General features: G+C 38.4%; 1 protein-coding gene across 1 annotated transcript in view; it reads left to right on the forward strand.

The window, feature by feature from the left end:
* The window catches only part of EYS (eyes shut homolog), an 883,205-nt gene that overhangs the window by 394,969 nt on the left and 469,011 nt on the right, over positions 1 to 19,225 (forward strand). The window contains exon 22 of the mRNA XM_035323172.1: positions 9,999 to 10,120. Coding sequence (XP_035179063.1) covers positions 9,999 to 10,120 — 122 coding nt within the window. The remainder of the gene's footprint in view (positions 1 to 9,998; positions 10,121 to 19,225) is intronic.

The following is a 19,225-nucleotide window of genomic DNA, read 5'->3' on the forward strand; positions in this document are numbered from 1 at the left end:
CCTGAACTAATAAGGGTGTTGCTACACTAGCAAGTAGTGCAGACAAATAGAAGCAGAGTGAAACACCTGGAGCTGCAGCAAAACTGGAGTTTACTGGCTGTAAATGAGATACATGTTTTGGGTCAGGGGCTTGTAATTCTGAACTAGTTCTGGTGTATTGAGTGCAGTTTTGTAGACCATATTTAATACTGGTTGGATAGCAGCAAGTGTGTAAAGTGTGTTGGACAGTAATTGGTGCGAGATCTCCCCATCCTTCTGTCAACCCATCCACTTTTTTTTCCATCATAGTTACTCCACTTGTTCTTTTGGGAAGGAGGAGTGATATCAGTGTTGTAGAGTTTAGCTTCCCGTCAGTGTGAAACTTCCTCAGGGTTTGGTTGTAATGCTAACACTCAGTTTATCTGCCTGCAATTTTTTCAGTTCCGTTTTGTTTTTCTGTCTTTTTTTTCTATTAAATTGTAACTTTGGAAAGGTGACAAACCTTTAATTAACATGTATCTCAATGTTCAAGTTTGCATCCTGTTCGACGTTCTCTTTCTTCATATTCTAGTTGACATACAATTTTTAGAAAAAGTCACTCTGATTACGCTCTGATTTTTCATAAAAGAATTTGATTCTCAAAAGACTACTGGTACTTTACTCTCACTTATTTCTTTGTAGAGGCTCACTCGATACAGTGTTTTGGATTTTTGATGGAAATAGTGATGATAACTAAACACCAATGTTTAGTTGTTGCAGAGCATTCTTCACACAGAGCCAAGGATCTTCCACCTCCCCGTGCGACCCTGCCAGTGAGGAGGCTGGCGGTGCACCAGGAGCTGGGAGGGGACACAGCCAGGACAGCTGGCCCAGGCTGCCCAAAAGGATGTCCCACACCATGTGGTGTCATGCTCATCAATAAAAGAAGGAGGAAGGGGGTTACATTTGGAGAGATGGTGTTCATCTTCCCAAGAAACTACTACATGTCATGAGCCCTGCTGTCCTGGAAGTGGCTGAACAGCTGCCTCCTGATGGGAAGTAGTGAACAAATTCCTCGTTCTGCTTTGCCTGTGTGCATGGCTTTTGCTTTACCTAGTAAACTGTCTTTGTCTTAGCCCATGAGCTCTTGCATTTTTACTTTTCCAGTTCTTTCCCATGTACCACCTAGGGAGAGGGAGCAAGTGGCTGTGTGGGTCTGAGCTGCCTGCTGGAGTTAAACCACAACAGTTAGCTAACAAGTGAATAAAACTAGTGGCCAGAATTTGTGCCTTTCCCAGAAGGCACTGATTTCTGTAACAAACCACTGTAAGACCTTAAGTATTACTTACAGAAATACTCTTACAATCAGAAACTACTACTTTCTTTTAAGTTATGAGTACAGATATCACAAGGAGACTAAACAGACTCTTCCAGGTTGGTTAGTATGTGAACCAACTTCAGCTGTGTGTTATCAGAGAACCAAGTACTCTTAGTATTGGTAATGAAAGACTGTGGGTGAAGAAACACTGAAAAGAGCATTAAGGTTTAGTTTGCAATGCAGGCCTTGTATCAAATACAAGTAACTGCAGCACTGTGTTATTTTTTGCTCTGGGATAAAATTTTGCTGCATTTAGCGACTCAGAGTCCAGGGACACCCAGATTCTCCTCTCGGGGAACATGACTCGTCTGAGGGCAGACACCATGGCACTGAAGGGGCTGCAGTGCTAGGCTCCAAATGACAAAAGTCCCAGCAAGAAGGATGCTGGCCTACCTCATAAAGGCATGCATGATCTTATCCGGTCATTAACAATCAACTATTTGTATGAGCTAAATGCATGGAGAATTTCTACCAGGTTTTAGACTTCTGTCCTTGTTGATCTAATTAAAAAGGCAAAGAACACCAGCACAGTTATGCCCCATGAGTTGCAACCGTAGTTCCAGGTGAATGTATTCTTCCAGATTCCTGACTTCCAACACACACCTCGTTTATCTTTGTGTTTGTGCAATTATGTGATTTCCTACTACTTCATGTTTTGTGCTTTGCATCTTAATTTGAATACTAATAGCCTTGTACTAGCACCGCCCATTTTATTTGAAAATACACCCTTGCAGGTAACTGCTCTGGCCTGGGAAAGGCTTCTTCCAGTCACCAGCACGATCTGCTGACCGAAGGGGCACTCAGACTTTGGGCCAAATGGGACTGAAGTGGCAGCAGGAGGACTTAATCGGCTCAAACTCTGAAATACTTTCAGTTACGGGACCTAGGACAGAATGGAAAGAAGCTGGTCGGGTAGGGGTGATACAAGACAGACAAAAGAAGGTGGTACGGGTAGGGTCTCCTCATGGCGACGGAGCTGGGCCGGCTCGCCGCCGTCGCCTGTGCTGCCCTCACACACTTCAACCACCACCCTCGGAGCTTGCCGCCAGCCCCCCCGTCAGTCACAGCAAATTCTCCGTTTTGATTGGCTGAATTTCCCGCGGTGCCTGGCGATTGGCTATCGCTGTGCAGGCGTTCCCGCCCCTCGCCCTAGAAAGTTCTGGGCAGTGGACTAGCGCCGCCATTTGCGGCTGGTGGTCGGTGAGGTACTCGGCGCGTGCTGGGCTGCTCTGCCGCACAGCGGTGTTCTTGGCTGGCTGAGAGGAGACAAGTGGATTCTGCCAGGAAGAGTCAACGGCGATTTAGGTACTGAAATGCAGAGTTACCGCTTGACTGGTATGTGATTTTAGTTTTGGAGACTTGGGGTAAAAGCTCAATTTCCTGAGAACCTGATTTAAATTAAGAAGGCTGTACCTTACTGACGATGATCAGGTCTCATCCAAAGAAAGCCTGTGTTTTGTTTTTTTTTTGTTTATTTGTGTATGTGTGTCTGTGTGTTTTTGTGAGAAACACTCTGTAGCCAATAACATAAACTCGGGTGAGGATCTTAGTGAAGTAGCAAGTTTCCATATTTTTAACTCAAAGCTCTTATTTTTTTATCATACTCCTCATAGCTAGTTTTTTATGGGCTCCTTGTTGCTATATTATAACCAAATATCCTTTCCCCAGCAGCCCAGCTGGTTTGACAGCCATCTTACATTCATCACCATAGCTTATCTTTGTGTTTTGTGGCTTTTAGTTTGGTGAATAATATTACTTAACGTTTGTGTAGGGCCTTGAAACCTCCTTATTCTTACCAATGATAATATTAGATTAAATTGATGAAATTTATTGCAGACTCACCTTTTCTTTATTGGTCTTTGCGCTGGTATTGAGCTGGTTGTTTTTATGCCAGTGGTACATAGACTTAACACAATTGACTAAACTTGGCACCTCTTAGATATGATAGACCACATTAACGTGTAATGTGATTTACTTGTATTGAAATGCTCAATAAATTTAAAGTAGAGATCAGTGAAATTTCAAAACAGAAGAGTTGACATCAAATAATCCTGTGAAGGTCTCAATGCTTCTAAGAAAATTTGGTTGAAGTACCTTTAGAACATCCTGTTTCTTTAGCCTTCCCCTATTGAGTCTGATGTTGGCAAGAATGGGACTTGGTGATGTATGAAGTGTCCTGATATGATAATGGCTGTATGTTCAGGATTTAGCTGTTTGAATTGGTTATTATATGCAGGTATGACATACTGTAGTTTTAAGGAAAACAGTATGTGTTTTACTGTTTGGTCATACTTTACATAAAAAAAGCTGGCAGCAGCAACACCAATTTTGAAATTCAGAAATGAAGCATTATTCTGTTGGCCAGTGTCTAGGCTACTCCTGTGCAATACCACAGTTAACTCCCATAGCTCTCCCTTAACCAGAGATCTAGGGGCAAACTGAAAGCTCCAGACAAGCCTTAAATGAGTCAAGTTGTGTTTCTGCTTAGCAGGAGTGTGTTTATGACCTTTAATTATTAATTGAAAAATTGAGGTAAATGTCAAACCAGATGCACTGATCAAACTATGCTATTCAAATGTCTGTCACTATTTGAAGTAGCTGTTCGGTTTATTTTGCTTGAATAACTTACAGTTGTTTCTCATTAGTTTTCCTGTGCTGTTCAGTACTTGTCACCTTGAAGGCGGTTTCTCTGACACATTTCATATAGTAAGTAATCTCTAGAAGAATGGAAGAGTATAAATAGGATAAATGGTAGAGGTCAGAAAATAGAGACAAAAATAATTTATCAGTTATTATATAAGAGACTTCAAAGTGACTTGGTTTGTTACTATAAAATTAATTCTAATGTGATTAGAGTAGGCATATGTTTAGAACTATATTTCTGAAAGCAATTAAAATCCCCCCTGTGCCCCCAAATTTATTTATTCCCCAGAAACAATACAGTGTTCTTCAGAAGGGTTGTTCCCAATTTAATAAAAATTATTCCCAATTTTCTGTGAAATAGAAAACCTGTATCAGTGAGTAAAAGCTATGTTGCAGATTAATCTACACAAAAAAATAGCAAACCTATCCCCATCAAAATTTGAGTTGCACCATGAGAACTCTCACATGTGGTGATGGAATTAATTGATTAAATTATAAAGGCACAGGTGATAACTCAGTTGTTACCAATGGCAATGTGAAATCTAAATTATCTTGAAGTCTTTTACTAGTCATAATTTAATTTTAAAGACACTAAACTTTCAGAGAAGTATCCATTTTACGGAAGTCTTGCTTTAAAATGTTCAGTGTTGAAGGCAGTGATGATAATTAATTTATTACAAAGCCCCTGTTCAATGAAATGGTTGTATATAAAGATGTGCAGTGCAAATAACTAGTATTCCTATGTAAGGTAATTTTCCTGGTGGTTACAAATTACAGTACAGTGTAGTTAGAGTTGTAAATATACAGCATATCTAGAAACAAGATGTATTTTAACTTGGAGGACATATTAAATGAAAATGTAAGACTTTGCTACTGGTGTGATATTGACAGGAGAAAAATACTGTACCTTCACATGTGTTTGTTGTGTTTGCTATACAGAAGTGTAACCATCTTACACTGCAAGGCAAGACAGGTTACAGCTGATCAAAACATAGCCTGTGTTAGCTGTTTTAAATATACTGCCTTGCTAATTATTGAAATGGCTGGAGAGATAAGCAAATTAAAAATGTTCTTTGTTTCTGCTGTAAGCCTTGCTTAAAATTTAAATAAAAGGAACACTATTTTATCATTAATGTCAGATAATGTATAATTTATAGTAACTCTAGGTGCAGAATAATATAAGTAGATTTGGAAGGACAAGTAAGTACACTGGCTAGCATTTTTCACTTGTCAAACAGTTTGGGGAAGGACATATGAATTAAAGTAGTGGATTAGCTTCTGAAAATCCACACTGCTAGCTCAACCTCTGTAGACAGTGTTTAGTATTAGTATATTCAACTTAATATTTCTTGTTTTGCAGTAGTTAATACTAAAATCATGTCGGTTTTGTAATTTCATAGATGTTCTACCAGAGTCATTCACTTGCTGTAGTAGTACAGTTTAGAAATTAGACTTCTGTGATTTTTCTACATTTTTGAATCTGTGCTTTGTATTTACTTTTCATTCTAGTGTCTCATGTCAGTTGTTATCATTTATCCAGTTAGTGTAAGTATTAATTAGATTGCAAGCCTTATTGCACTTACCCCAAAATGTTCCTTTGCCATAAGATGAGCAATATGACTTTATCTGTGAGCTAAGCTATGTGTCTTCAACACTAGGAAATAGGGCCAATTGCAGACTTTTTTCTGATCTCAGAAGTCAGTTTCTTTTTACTTGTAGAGCAGCACCATAAATAAAATCACTGTTCCTACACTGTGAGGAACAGGTAAATTCCACATTGTGAAAGTGGCAGGTAGTGTAAATGCTGGGACTTTACTCTGCACAGATCTTTTTTTAATTGTTTTTCTACTAATGGTTAAAGAAAGGGTTAAACCCTTACTTAAAAAAAAAGATGAAAAGGGGTTCTGTTTCTTTTGTTGGCTTTTGTTTTTGATTAAGCTAATTTAGGATAAAAATGTGAAGGCTTGCATAATGAACATGTCAATGAAAAATGAGGGAAAATAGTTTTGAGTGGTTATGAGTGTATGAGTAGTTATGTAAATGGTTAAATCAGTAATAACTTAAAAGTGAAGCCTTTAAGTACCAATTTGTTTAAAACATTTACATCAACAGAAAAGACTGCCTAAATGTTAAGAGCTCAGTAAGACTAAGTGCAATTGCAAATAAGATTTTCATAGATGCTTATGTTTTTACATTTGTTTATTTCATGAGGTTAAACAGACTACTGTTAGCACTGACAAAGTTGTATGAAGGTGTTTTCCAGGAAAAAATGCTTCCAGCAGAACAGAATTTTGTGATGAATCATATTCTGTGGAGGCAAAAATACCATTGTTTTTCAGGGGGAAAAAAATCAAAGGCAAACTTGAGATTTTCTTGCTGGAGAACATCTCCCAGTATGTTGCAGTAGTGAGCTAAGAGCTATGCTCTTCCTGATTGGCCTTAATGGAAAGAGCTGCACCACAGGAAGCATGGTCCAACTGAAAAGCTCAGAACCTGGAGAAGAAATGGAGATTCCTGCATTTCCACTTGCTTCTCTCTGTTTCCAGGCAACATTTTTTATCCTTTCTGATTGCCAAGAAATAAACTACAGTAACACCCCCCAAAAATACCCTTTAAAAGTGTTTACTTTTACCCTTTAAAATTTTTCAAATTCTTCTCTAGACATGGAAAAAATGCTTGCAGGATAGCTCAGTTTGTTAAAAATGCTTCTCAACATACATGTGTGAAGTACAGGCTTGAAGAGTAGCATGCTCATAATTCAGATTCTTGTTGTGTGTGATAAACCTTTTTCATTGTAGTTTCTATTTGCCAGATGTTCATGTGCCATTTTCCAGTAAAACAACAGACTAAGGCTTGAGAAAATGATTAATTCTTCATTTACAATGTTAGAGAAGGGAAAATATGCAAATATTCTCAAATATTGCTATCTTAACCACCCACACAGTTAATTGGGTAAAGACATGCTAGTGAGCATATATGGTTCTGGGTATGTATGCAAGAGATCATAAAAATTACAGGCTTTGACTCTGTATAGCAAGTAAACCTACTTTTCTCATAACTGATGTGCTATATGTACTGTACAAGGAAAAACTGATCTGAAAAAGCAGTTTAGGGATTTGTTCAGGTATTGCTTTTAGTACATTCTCTCTGTTCTTTAGAGAGCAAGAGATGATGTGGAGGAACTCAAAGGTACAATTTATTTTAATCTGTCTAGCATGGATAGTAGTTGATAGCTACAATAAATAAAGGGGAATAAACACATAAATAGTAATTGAATCCTTTTCTCCATTCCTTTGCATGAATTGCTGCATACTTTACACAACACAGCTTTTTGTCATCCTATGTTCAGTGCATACTGTGTCCTGACTGACAGCCCCTCTTCTCACAGCCCTGCCTGATATGAGAGATGCTCCAGTTCCCTGATCATCTTGGTGGCACTTTGCTGGCCTCTCCAGTGTGCCCATGTTGTGCTGGGGGCCCGGAGCTGGATGCAGAGCTGCAGGTGAGGCCTCACTGGGGTCACTTTTCCCCCTGATGTCAGCACTCTTCCTCTGGCAGCACAGGCTGCCATCTGCCTGCATCAGTGTCCTTCCTGGGGTGTGTTGCTGGTTTGGTTGACTTTGTGCCCATGAGGGGCCCGAGGTCCTTTCTTGCAGCCTGTTTTATCTGTTAATATCTTATCTACCTATACTTAGCATTTACTGTACCATGGCATCTCCAGTTAATGTAAACCATGATATGCAGAGATAATGTGACATTTCCTAGTTTACATATACTGCACCCATGTATGGGATACATACATGTGAAGTAATGGTTTGTGCTTAATGTGACAGTCTTCATATAGTGAGAAATAAACTTGTAAAGCGTAGAATTTCAGTAGCCGATTCATAGATGTTTTTAGTGAAACCATGAAAAAAACACTACTGTTTCTAAACAGAACTGTTGGCAGCTTCCTCTCGCAATCTTGTAATATGCTTCTGGAAGAGGTTTTTGGAAATGATTAAAAAAAAACAAAAATCATTATCTCACATTCCTGGTTTATGTGAAAGTGTAACCTGACAATAGAACAGTTTCAAGTGCCTAATAGTTACTTGTGAATATGGATTAATAGTCCCTATTTTTGCATTATGTGCATTATTTTCTTCTGTACTTGTTTTTGGCCTGGTGATAATTATGCAGGGGATAGAGGGAATCTCAAAAACATTCCGATTAATTACAATATTTAACAGCTAGTTTGGATATGGCTGTGATGCAACAGAAAACATAAATGTGGGCTAATGTAGTCTGTATCAAGGTTTTTTCTTTCTTTGGCAGAATACCTGGAAAATTTTCTGAGTTCATCTCAGTATTTTCTTACTACTTGCTTATTTTACTTAACAAGATCTCTTCATCCCTTATTTTAACCTTTGATTAACTGTCCCTTCTAATATTTAACACTTCTTAGATTCATGTTGCCAATTTTGTGCTCTCTTCATGGAGAAGATTTTACAGGTCTTGAGCCTGAGTTCAAGAGTACAGAGCAGTAACAGTAAGCTATAAATTACACTTACTAGGAAGATGGAATACTCAGTTTGCAACTTATTTTGTTGCACGGAATAGCCTTGCCTGTATAAGAGACAAAGGACAAAATGTTAGTTCCTTTTTTAAACTTAATATATAGTTGACTGAACAGGATACGGTGAATTCAGTAGTCCAACTTGCTTTCAGGCAATTATTTTTCTTATTTTCATATACTAAGAAGTGACACGTTTCATAATTGTCAAAATGCCTTAATTTAACTGGGAAAGAAAGCCTGTGTTCTGTGCCATAGGGAGCATGGATGCTGCAAGCCTGGTACATTGTACATATGATCATCATGCTATGGTAGCTTACTTATGCACTCAGCTTCTAAAAAAAAAAATCCAACTTCATTGCTGTTTTTTTAATGGTTTCCAATTTACATGGAATTTAATAGGCTTTAAAATCTACCCTGAAGCCTATTGTGGTGTTTAGCAAGTAATGAAATAACATGCATTAGTCATGCTTACCATTAAAGCATTTTCTAACTTCTGGCAGAAAGAAGCCTTTTTAGAACTAAGCATGTTGCTAAAGAAGCAATTAAAACTTCTGCTGAATGTAAGTGTTTACCTTGCTGCCCATCTCTAATATTCAGTTCAGCAGATGTTCACCTGCTCTTTTTAAGAGCATAGGAAGATGCTTTATGCTTTTCACTTCCATGAAATGATGTCAAACACCCTCTTCTTTGCAGCTACCAGATAATTTTGAGGCTGGGGGTAATACTGGAGTGTGATTACAATTTGATAGAGCATTGCGGTGTGGTGAAAGTGTCCTGTAATAGAGGTGGATATACATGCTGCTGAAAAGTTGTATTCAGTTAATGTCAGAAATACTGTACTCACAACACCTGGTCATCAATATTAGGTACTATCATCACTGAGCTAGAGTACTTTTATTTATGCTATCTTTATCTGATACACATGTATAGAAGACAGTGTTTCTCATGCCGTAAGTTGTGCATTAGTATTTCATTTGTGCAGTACTAGACAACTTCATATTACAGGTGTTAAACAAGTGGGATATAATCCTGAGAACTTAATGATAAATTTTATATTGAGTTTGGTTTGGACTGCATGCTGAGTAATACAACTCAGATGATTGTTAGCACCTGTGTTTTAGGTGTGTCAGCATATAAGATTTAAGCTAAGTAGTTTTATGGGAGAGGTAATACCTTTATTACAAAACCTTGGAGGGAGGAGGAGATGATAAAGACTTCTTGATCGCATAAGTTGGCAGATACTGTTATGTATCTGCTTCACACTCCATTTTCATCATATTAGGGGCTGAGCTGTCAATAAGTTCATAATTTTTTAATGTTTTAAAATAGTAAATCACCTGTTTGAAGACAAGAAATGGTTTATATAACATACATATATTGTACATGTATAATATGTATAATATTTGTAAACATATTTAAGAAATACACAAAAACAGTTTACCTGTTTTCCATAATATGTTACAGAGATACCAGTGTGCTTGTCTGCCTGGATGGGAAGGAACATTTTGTGAATATGAATCAAATGAATGTAATTCAGAGCCTTGCAGAAACAACGGCACCTGCACGGATCTTTTCAACAGCTATCAGTAAGCATTGCATCTTCTCACTGTATCATTATGTTCCAGAACTGACAAGCTTATGCACCCAGTTATTCTTACATTTCTCAGCTCTGTGAATGGAATGTTACCACACAAATATGAACTAACAACTTCTGACATGGGTATGCTGTTTCAGTGCACATTCATTTGAAATCAGCGAACATAATGATTCATTGACAGATATTTTTTTTAAAAAGCATCAGTTCAAAACACTTAATGAGTAACCTAACCTGGAACTGCATACTGTCGAAGAACATACAGGATATTTGTCATATACACCCCGTAAGCACATGAGATGCTTTAAGAGTAAAAGTAGTGGGAGTGGATGTGTTTGTGCAGTCTCAAATGAAGAGATTATATCATTGCTGCCACCTAGTGTCTTAAACTGACAACAAAATAGTAATTTAGCTAAAATTTGCAGCCATGCTGAGACAAAGTATGAGGATTTGACATTAAATGTATTCCTAACACACCAACAACTTGTGCATTTCTGATTTAAAATATTTTTTCAGCTTTACGTGGATAAGGACCCCATAAACTGTCAGCTTCTGTTGTTTATAGCCAGGGTTTACTAGTACCAGGCTTACCTATATTATGATATTGAACAGTTAGTCTGTATTTGAATGTGAACTGTTGATAATAGATACTGATAGAGTGGCTTGAAGAACATAGGGTGAAGGCTACAGCGTGGTTGTTGTACAGTTGTTATGTCCTGGTAATACAGGCAGCAATCAGAGAAAACAGTATGTCCTGGTAATACAGGCAGCAATCAGAGAAAACCTATCACAGTTGAAAACAATTTCGTCAGTTGTCAAAGACAACTTGAAGTTCTGTTTAAACACCTTCTTGTTCACTTGAAACAGTTTATGATCAGCCTTGACATAATTACATAACTTTGGATTAGGAGAATCCTGAGGAGAAGAGATTTAGTTGGGGCTAAACACATTTTTTAAGTTGTGACATTAAATTAAAAATTCTAACTTTTTTAGTCTTTTTAAATTTAATTGTCTTTACTGTAAAAGGAGTCAAGTGAAACATTTTAATTTTAATGCTTTTTGTGTTTTAATTTATATTCAGAATTTAATTGAAATACTTTCAGTTATCCTAGAACTTAATTTTTATATAGTACGAGATGTACAATTTTGGTATTTTTTTTCAGTCCAGTAACAAAAATAAGACCAGTGAAGTTTGAGAAAATCTGTTAAAATATTTTAAATTTATTTTCTTCCCTTTTTAAGTTGACTGGGAGAGCGAAAAATGTTGTATGTAGTTTTTACTTCTGAGAAAATTTTAGGTATTTGTAGATTACTAATGAAAAATAATTTTGTAACTGCATATTTTTGCCTGATTACCTGTTGCCTTATGACAATTGGAATTCTGGCATGTTATGATGGATTGTGCAATGATGCATCCTGTTACCTATCCTTATATAGGGATATACATCCTTATATCCTTTCAGCTTCTGGAAGTGTTAAATGTGATGTAGAAGGTAACCTGGCTTCTTCAGTTTTTAATAGCTCGACCAACTGCATATGAGCAAATTTAGGGACTCCGTTGTACACTGAGATTAAAAAAAGCTCAAAAAGTACTCTTTCTGGATTTGGCAAATACTGAACAGTTACAGAAAATGTTTATAGGAGAATTGGTTTGAACTGTAAGCACCACACATTTTTCCTCACAGCTATTTGTCCTCTTTGACATATCAGAACAGGAAAACTAGACATACCATTGAATCATTATATATTAGGGTCATGATAAGTCAAAGAAAAACAATTTCTTCCAGGATACCTGTAATTGAAACTGGGGGTCTGAGACTTAGCAACCACAGTGAAAATGAACAACATTTTTTTGTTGTATTATATAATACAATTTAATTTCAGTCATTAGAGTTGATCTAGTTTATATTCATGAATGGTAAAAGACACTTTATTTTCACAATTACTCGATATAAAAAAAAATTATTACTTTTCTCTTGAAAACAACAGCAATAAAATGTTTGTTTTCATAGTAGCCAAGCAGTACCTGATTCTAAGGACATGCAACTATATCATTAAAATTCACGGTAGTCTGTGAAGCAGGATAACTCTGTCCTAACTGCCTGATAGAAAAAAATCATTGGCTCATCTTCTAACTCTTGAGCTGTGCCTAGCCATTGTTTTGGTTGATAACTAGTTGGTCTGGACTGAAACCATGCCAGGCACTGCTTTGGAAATGCAATAGTGATAAAGCAACATAGTTTTCTTCCTTGTCTGGCAGTGTTTATTTTCCTGGTGTAAGTCTAGAGACTGTCTGATTCTCAGAATGTCCTTAATCTGTTTGAAGTTGGCTGCAACAACGATATCACTTGATGTCATTTCTAACTTGAATTAATGGAATGGATAGATAACATAGCTTTCTTCTGTGCCTTTGATAATCCCCTTTAGCTTATTTTCTCTAAAGTTTTTCAAATTCTTTTGAAAAGGTCAATTCTTGAAAAACTAGGTAATTAAAAATATATTTTGTATAGAAAAATAGAAAAGAATATCTAAAAAAGTAGTGCCAAATTTCAAATCTGTGTTAATGAGAAAAATAATACAAACTAAAACAACTCATTAAAAAAATGGTTTAAAATTCATTTAACTGCAGTATTCAATTTTGAACCTTGCTATGAAATCTTGCTGTCAGAACTAAAGGATCAACATGTATGTCAGAACTGAATTCTTTTCTCACTGGATTCTCTTAATAGTAAAATAAATAACATGGCAACTGAGAGGAAAAAATATCTTCTCTAATACATGTTTTTATTTTTTTAAAGTCTTATAGAATAAGAAAGAACCTGAATCAAGAGTTAAGCTTGAATTGGTAATGTGAGTCATTTGTTTTGTAATTCCCATTTCATTCCACTTTATTTTAGAGTAGCTGATAAAATGAGAAACTTTTCTCCTCCTTTTTTAGTTATGCACATGGCACAGCAAATAAATGAAGTTACAACCATGCATATATTTCCAGTACACTGTGAACCTCACTCTTAATTCTCATGATAGCATAAACTCTCAAATTATGTCTCTGAACACTTACAGACAGATGCATCTATTACCAGCTGAATTCCTAGTTTCTCCTCTATCCTATTGTACTATCTTTTCTGCTGCTTGAGGTTCTGCCCTAATAACAACAAACCCTAATTAAAGCCCTGGGGTCTCCTTTGCTGTTACCATCTTACAGGGAAACTTTAAGTGAAAATCTCTTCAACTCTTCTTGCAAAACAATAGGTAACATAGTTTTATAGATTAACTGATGTTTACAGTGATGTAGAATAGCTTGAAATCTGAGATTATTAAATACGACATTGAGGATTAACCCTGTGTCTTTCCAGACTGTTCTGTTCTTTCTGTATATCCAGATTGAATCCCACACATGCATGCTATTTGCCATTTTGGTAGTGTTACTTGTTGAGGTTGTTACAAAGAACAAAACGTGAAGTGTTTTGCTGTTTTTTCTTTGTAGCATACCAATGGACTTCTCCATTTGAAATGGGAAATCAAACTTAAGTGTATTTTCCTATGTCATGTATTGGAGATCAGTGAATGTGACTCCAATCTACAAGAAGGGCAGGAAGGCGGACCTCAGTATCAGGGAAGGTTATGGAGCAGATCAGCTTGAGTGCCATCACATGGCTCATAAGGGACAGTCAAGTGATTAAATGCAGACACAGTGGGTTTATAAAAGGCAAGTCCTGTCTGACTAACCCAATCTCTTTCCCAGGATGACCCACTTAGTAGATGAGGGAAATGCTATGTTTTTTACTTCGATTTTAGTGAAGTGTTTGAGGTTTAGTAAAGCTGTTTCCCACAGCATTCTCCTAGGGAGCCTGGCTAGTCATGGCTTGGATGGGTGTACAGTTCAGTGGGGGAAGAACAGGCTGGATGGCCGGGCTCAAGGAGTCACAGTGAATGGAGTTCAGTCTTGTTGGCAGCCGGTCTCCAGTGGTGTTCCCCAGGGCTTGGTACTGGGGCCACTTTTGTTTAACAGTTTTGTCTGTGGTCTGGATGAAGGGATTGAGTTGCAACCTCAGTAACTTTGCAAATAGTACCAAGTTAGGCAGGGCTCTTGACCTGCCTGAGGGTAGGGAGGATTTGCAGAGGCATCTGGAGAGGATGGGTTGATGGGTCCAGTCACAGGACACCCAACAAGGCTAAGTGCCAGGTCCTGCACTTGGGTCGTAACAACCCCCTGCAGTGTTACAGGCTTGGGGAAGAGTGGCTGGGAAGTTGCCCAGCAGGCAAGGACCCGGGGGTGCTGGTTGGCAGCTGGCTGATCATGAGCCATCAGTGTGCCCAGGTAGGCAAGAAGGCCAAATGGCATCCTGGCCTGGATCAGAAATGGTGTGTGGCTAGCAGGTCTGGGGAAGCAGTTGTCCCCTTATATGTGGCACTGGTGAGACCATGGCTCAAGTACTGTTTAATTTTGGGTCCCTCACTGGAAGAAGAACACTGGTGCTCAGGTGTGTGCAGAGAAGAGCTGTGAAGCTGATGAAGGAACTAAAGGAGAGTTATGAGACAAAGCTGAGGGATTTTGGGTTGTTTAGTCTGGGGAAGGGAAGGCCGAGGGGAGACCTCATGACTATAACTACCTGAAAGGAGATTGCAGTGAGGATTCTGTTGATCTGTTTTCTCACTTTAGAAGGAAGGGATAGGATGAAGGGGTATGATGATCTCAAGATGCACCAAGGGAGGCTTAGGTAGGACATTAGGAAGAATTTCTTCATTAACAGGGTGGCCAAACATTACAGTGTGCTGCTCAGGGAAGTGGAGGAGTCCCCATCCTGGGAGGTATTTAAGATGTGCGGACAGGGTACTGAGGGTCATGGTTTAGTGATGGGACTTGTAGGTTGAGGTGATGGTTGGATTTGATGATCCTGAAGGCCTTTTGGAACCTGTATGGTTCTATGACTGTCATACCCTTTTAACAATCACTAGACATGAGAACTTAGCTTTAATCAGCAGTTGAATCGATCTACAAGTTACTTTTAATCTCCTAAACAGAACCCTACTCCTGTTTTATACTTATAGTAGATCTGTAACTTTTTTAAATTAAAAATTTGAGTAGTTCTGGAATGTTATTTCTATGCCCCTAAATTCTAGGAGCTAGCCTCTCCTATTCAGAGAAGATGGATGTTAAAACCCTGTTTCCCACTAACTTTTACAAAGATGAAAGTTGCTGAATGCCAGAATTGCCTTTAACTATGGGCCATAAGTTCCTTAAGCATTTGGAAGAAATTACTGATAATGTGCAGAAATATAGCCCATATTTAAATGTTGTTCTTTTAGACCCTTTTGTTGCTTTTCATGCTCTGAGTTTTCTACCACCCCTCAGACTCCAGTTGAAATAGTGAGTTGTGTTTTGTAATGGGGATCTTTTGAGTTAACTGCTGAACCTCAAACTGTTTTAGTTGTGCTAATAATGTTTCTTCAATTAGTACCCACGCAATGATCATCTTCTGTCATATTTACTTAGATCATAATATATGTAAATTGACAGATTAGGTAACCATACTGTCAGCAAGAGTTAATCTCTCCCCTTCCAGTTACTTTCTCAGACCATTCACAAAAACATCTCTTGCTGTAATCCCCCGCTTTGCTTCTTAGCATTTGAAGCCAAGTCATCTTTTCAAAATCAGAGACTATTTTTCATTAGTGTAACTGTTATTAACTTAAAAAATGGTTTGTCATGTTATTACAAAGTGTTTGGTGTTGTGCATACCATGAGCTTTGATTATAGTATTGTTACAGAAAGCAGTGTACTGTTTCATTTTCCCCCTTCATGGAGAGGATTTATTTGGAAAAGTTAAAAGCAGCCTCTGCATTTTCTCAGAACTATGCAAGAATTGAGTCAAAGATATCTCAAAGATCCATAAGTAAAAGCATGCATATATATGCCTTATTTTTTAAGATTATTTCTAAATTAATAGATTTTAAACTATCATGGAATTAAAAAGTAAATTGTGATATTATAATTAGAATGCTGAATCTAGTCTGCCTTCTGTTTTTACTGGCACTACTTTAAACTACTGCCATATTCCTTACTTTTTCTTCCCCAGAAGCAGTAAACAGCTTTTCCCACAGATGGGGATCAGCTTGGCATTTAATGGTCCCTGATGCCAAACTCTGGAACATTTTTTGCAAGCAGCATCTGGCTTTTTAGCTGGCATTTTTTCAGGGTTCTTTGGCAAGCTCTTCCTCTCTAGCTGTTGAGATGTTTCCCAAAACATTTCGCTGTTGTGCTTTTGACATCTTCAGTTGTGACTCATAATTTTATTTTCACCCTAGTACCAAGTTCTATTCTCTTACTCAAAGCCATCTTCAAAAGATTTATATGGCTGGCTGGGAGACATCCTAATGAATTATCTAAAGAAATCTGTGAAAGAGCAAACAAATGTTACCTACAAAGCAAATGCTTTGTTTTTATCTGGTAACATTGCTAACAACTGGAAATACGTAGTGTGCTGCTTGTTTCAGTGCAATGTGTGAAATCGGCTTTAGGGTTTTCATTGCCTTAGGCAAACAACAAAATATTGCTTTGCCATCTCAGTAGTGTGTACTAAAAAAGTCACTGACATTTTGCAGCATTTGGGGTAAATTTTGGCTGTTATTCAACAGTTTTCTGAAAGGATAGTTGCATTTTTATTTAAAATCCTAACAAAATATAAAATTTCACATGAAATCAATATTGAAACATGAAAATACACCAAGCCAGCTCATCGGCTTTCCATCTTGAACAGTAGTGTTGTTACTTCTGGTATATTAAATCACTGGGAGATGTTTTAAATAAATATTTTATAATACCTTTTGGTTACAGACACCCAAAGAGTCATGAAATGATCATTTTATTGAATGTGGGTTAAATGGAGGGAGCACAGAACAGTTTATAAAATTGAGGTAACTAAGTGCATGAGATGTGTTAATTTACCCATGTTAATCATACCTGTAGGTTTTAAAAATACAAAATGTGTTTAAAAAAGTTTTCAACATAACATATGAATACATGAGTGCATTAAACAGATGAAGCAGTTTGCACAGAGGGTGAAGGTAACTACCAGGCCTGGAGCACAGCCTCCAGAGGCAGCAGTTAGTGCAGCAGGGGGCCAGAAATGGATACTGCTTAGCAAGGGTACTGCAGCGTGCAATCCCCAACCACTCACTGGAGCAACTATCTCAGCATATCAGAGACCTCAGAACAGACTGAGCTTCCCAAGGAGGATGCTGTTCTTCAGGCCTGGGGCTGCAGGGATGTCTGAGGCCTCTTCTGGAGGCTGGGGTCAGGGTACAGCATCCTCACCTGGAAGGAGGTGCATGTGCAATGGAGGAAGATTCTAAGTATATGAGCTGCAGGAGGCAGTCAGTCTGCATGGCTTCAGAGATAATGAGAAGAGCAACAGCATCTTCTCCAAGGCACTGCCGATACCAAAACCTGAACTCATAAGCATGGCGAAAGAAGAGCAGGCGGAGTCTGTGTCTGAGATTGGGAAGTACTTTGTGATGGTCTGTGAGGCTGAAGGCTGGAAGCATGACATTGATATCAGGATGAGGCAGCCTGTCTTAACTGCAGCTTTGCAGCCACGGAATAGGTTCAGAGACTTGGTAGCAGAGGAGGGACTGGAATGGAAATTCTATCCAGTGGAGCATCTGAATGAGCTGAAGCTGAGCCACAAAACAGCACTGGGAAGAAAGGATGAGTGGTGGGACCGAGAGATTTCCTACTGCAGGAACCTGATGGGATGGAAATTGCTGAGGAAATCTGAGCTTATTCCTGATTATCTTTAAAAGGTCTGGGTGCTTGGTAAAGGTTCTTGAGGATTGGAAGGAAGCCTGAGAGTGGAAGTGTACCATGGAATAGGGAAAAAAGGCAGAAAAAGGAAGGCCAGAAATGGAACGTATTACTGTTACCTTCAAGAAAAGCAAGAAGTATTTGGGGAAAATGTGGAGCAGTCAGCTTCACCCCAGTCTGTGGGAAGATGTTGGAGTGAGTAATCCTGGAAACCATTTCTATATATGATGTGTAAGAAGGTGATCAGGAGCATAGGTTTACAAAGGGGAAAATGTGTCTGGCCAACCTGATACAATTTAATGAGATGAATTGTCAATAGGGAATCCTGTCAGTGTGTACATACGGCAGGGGAGGGGGCAGGGGAAGAAGACAGAGCCAGATGATTCTCAGTGGTGCTTCTAAGCAAAAGGGCAAGTGTTGGGCACAAACTGAAATACAGGAGAGTCTGTCTAAATAGGAGAAGTGATAAGGGTGATTGAACAAGATGCCTAGAGAGGTTTTGGGGTGTCCATCATTGCAGAAGCTCAAACCTCAATTGGATGAGGGTCCTGAGCAGCCTGTTCTAGATGACTTAGTTGTACTAGACTATCTCCAGAGGTCCCTTCCTGCCCCAGAGATTTTGTGCATGCATTTCTGTAGTCATCCAGATTTTCCATCAGTTCAGATAGGTAGAACACATCCCAAAACTGTTTTGGGTTAAGTAGGTGACTTTAATAGTAAAATCAAGTATATGTAAATTAACATAATTTATTCTGTACTTTAAATCTCCTTTAAATTCAGTTTCCTGTACTGGCAGAGTGTGAAGAAGGAATGGACTGACTATACTTTCCTATTTGAGGAAAAGCATTAGGGTAAATTATTAAAGCAGATGGAGGTACCCTTTGTCCTATCCTGAAACCTTAGTTTTCTTAATCTCAAGGTCAGATTGAACTACTGAAGAGAAAATGCACAGAGAAGTGGACATGTGCAACTGCAGAATCACAATGATAAAGGTTGGAAAAGACCTCCAAGATCATCAGGTCCAACCATCACCCTACCACCACCACTAAACTATGTCCCTAAGCACCACCTCCCTGGGCAACCCATTCCAATACCCAACAACTTTATCTAAGCAGTTTCTCCTAATCGGCACCATCTCCCACAGCAAGGTAGACCATTTGTTGAGCCATGTAAGACGGATGAAATGGAGAAGACTGCTTCTTAGATCTGTGGTAAGGATGAGCAAAACGATGCTGGGTGCACTCAGCATCTGCCTCCTTTGTCAGGGCGGGGCCTCCTGTGATGTCAGCT

This window comes from Oxyura jamaicensis, chromosome 3 (assembly GCF_011077185.1).
Source record: "Oxyura jamaicensis isolate SHBP4307 breed ruddy duck chromosome 3, BPBGC_Ojam_1.0, whole genome shotgun sequence".
NCBI lineage: Eukaryota > Metazoa > Chordata > Aves > Anseriformes > Anatidae > Oxyura > Oxyura jamaicensis.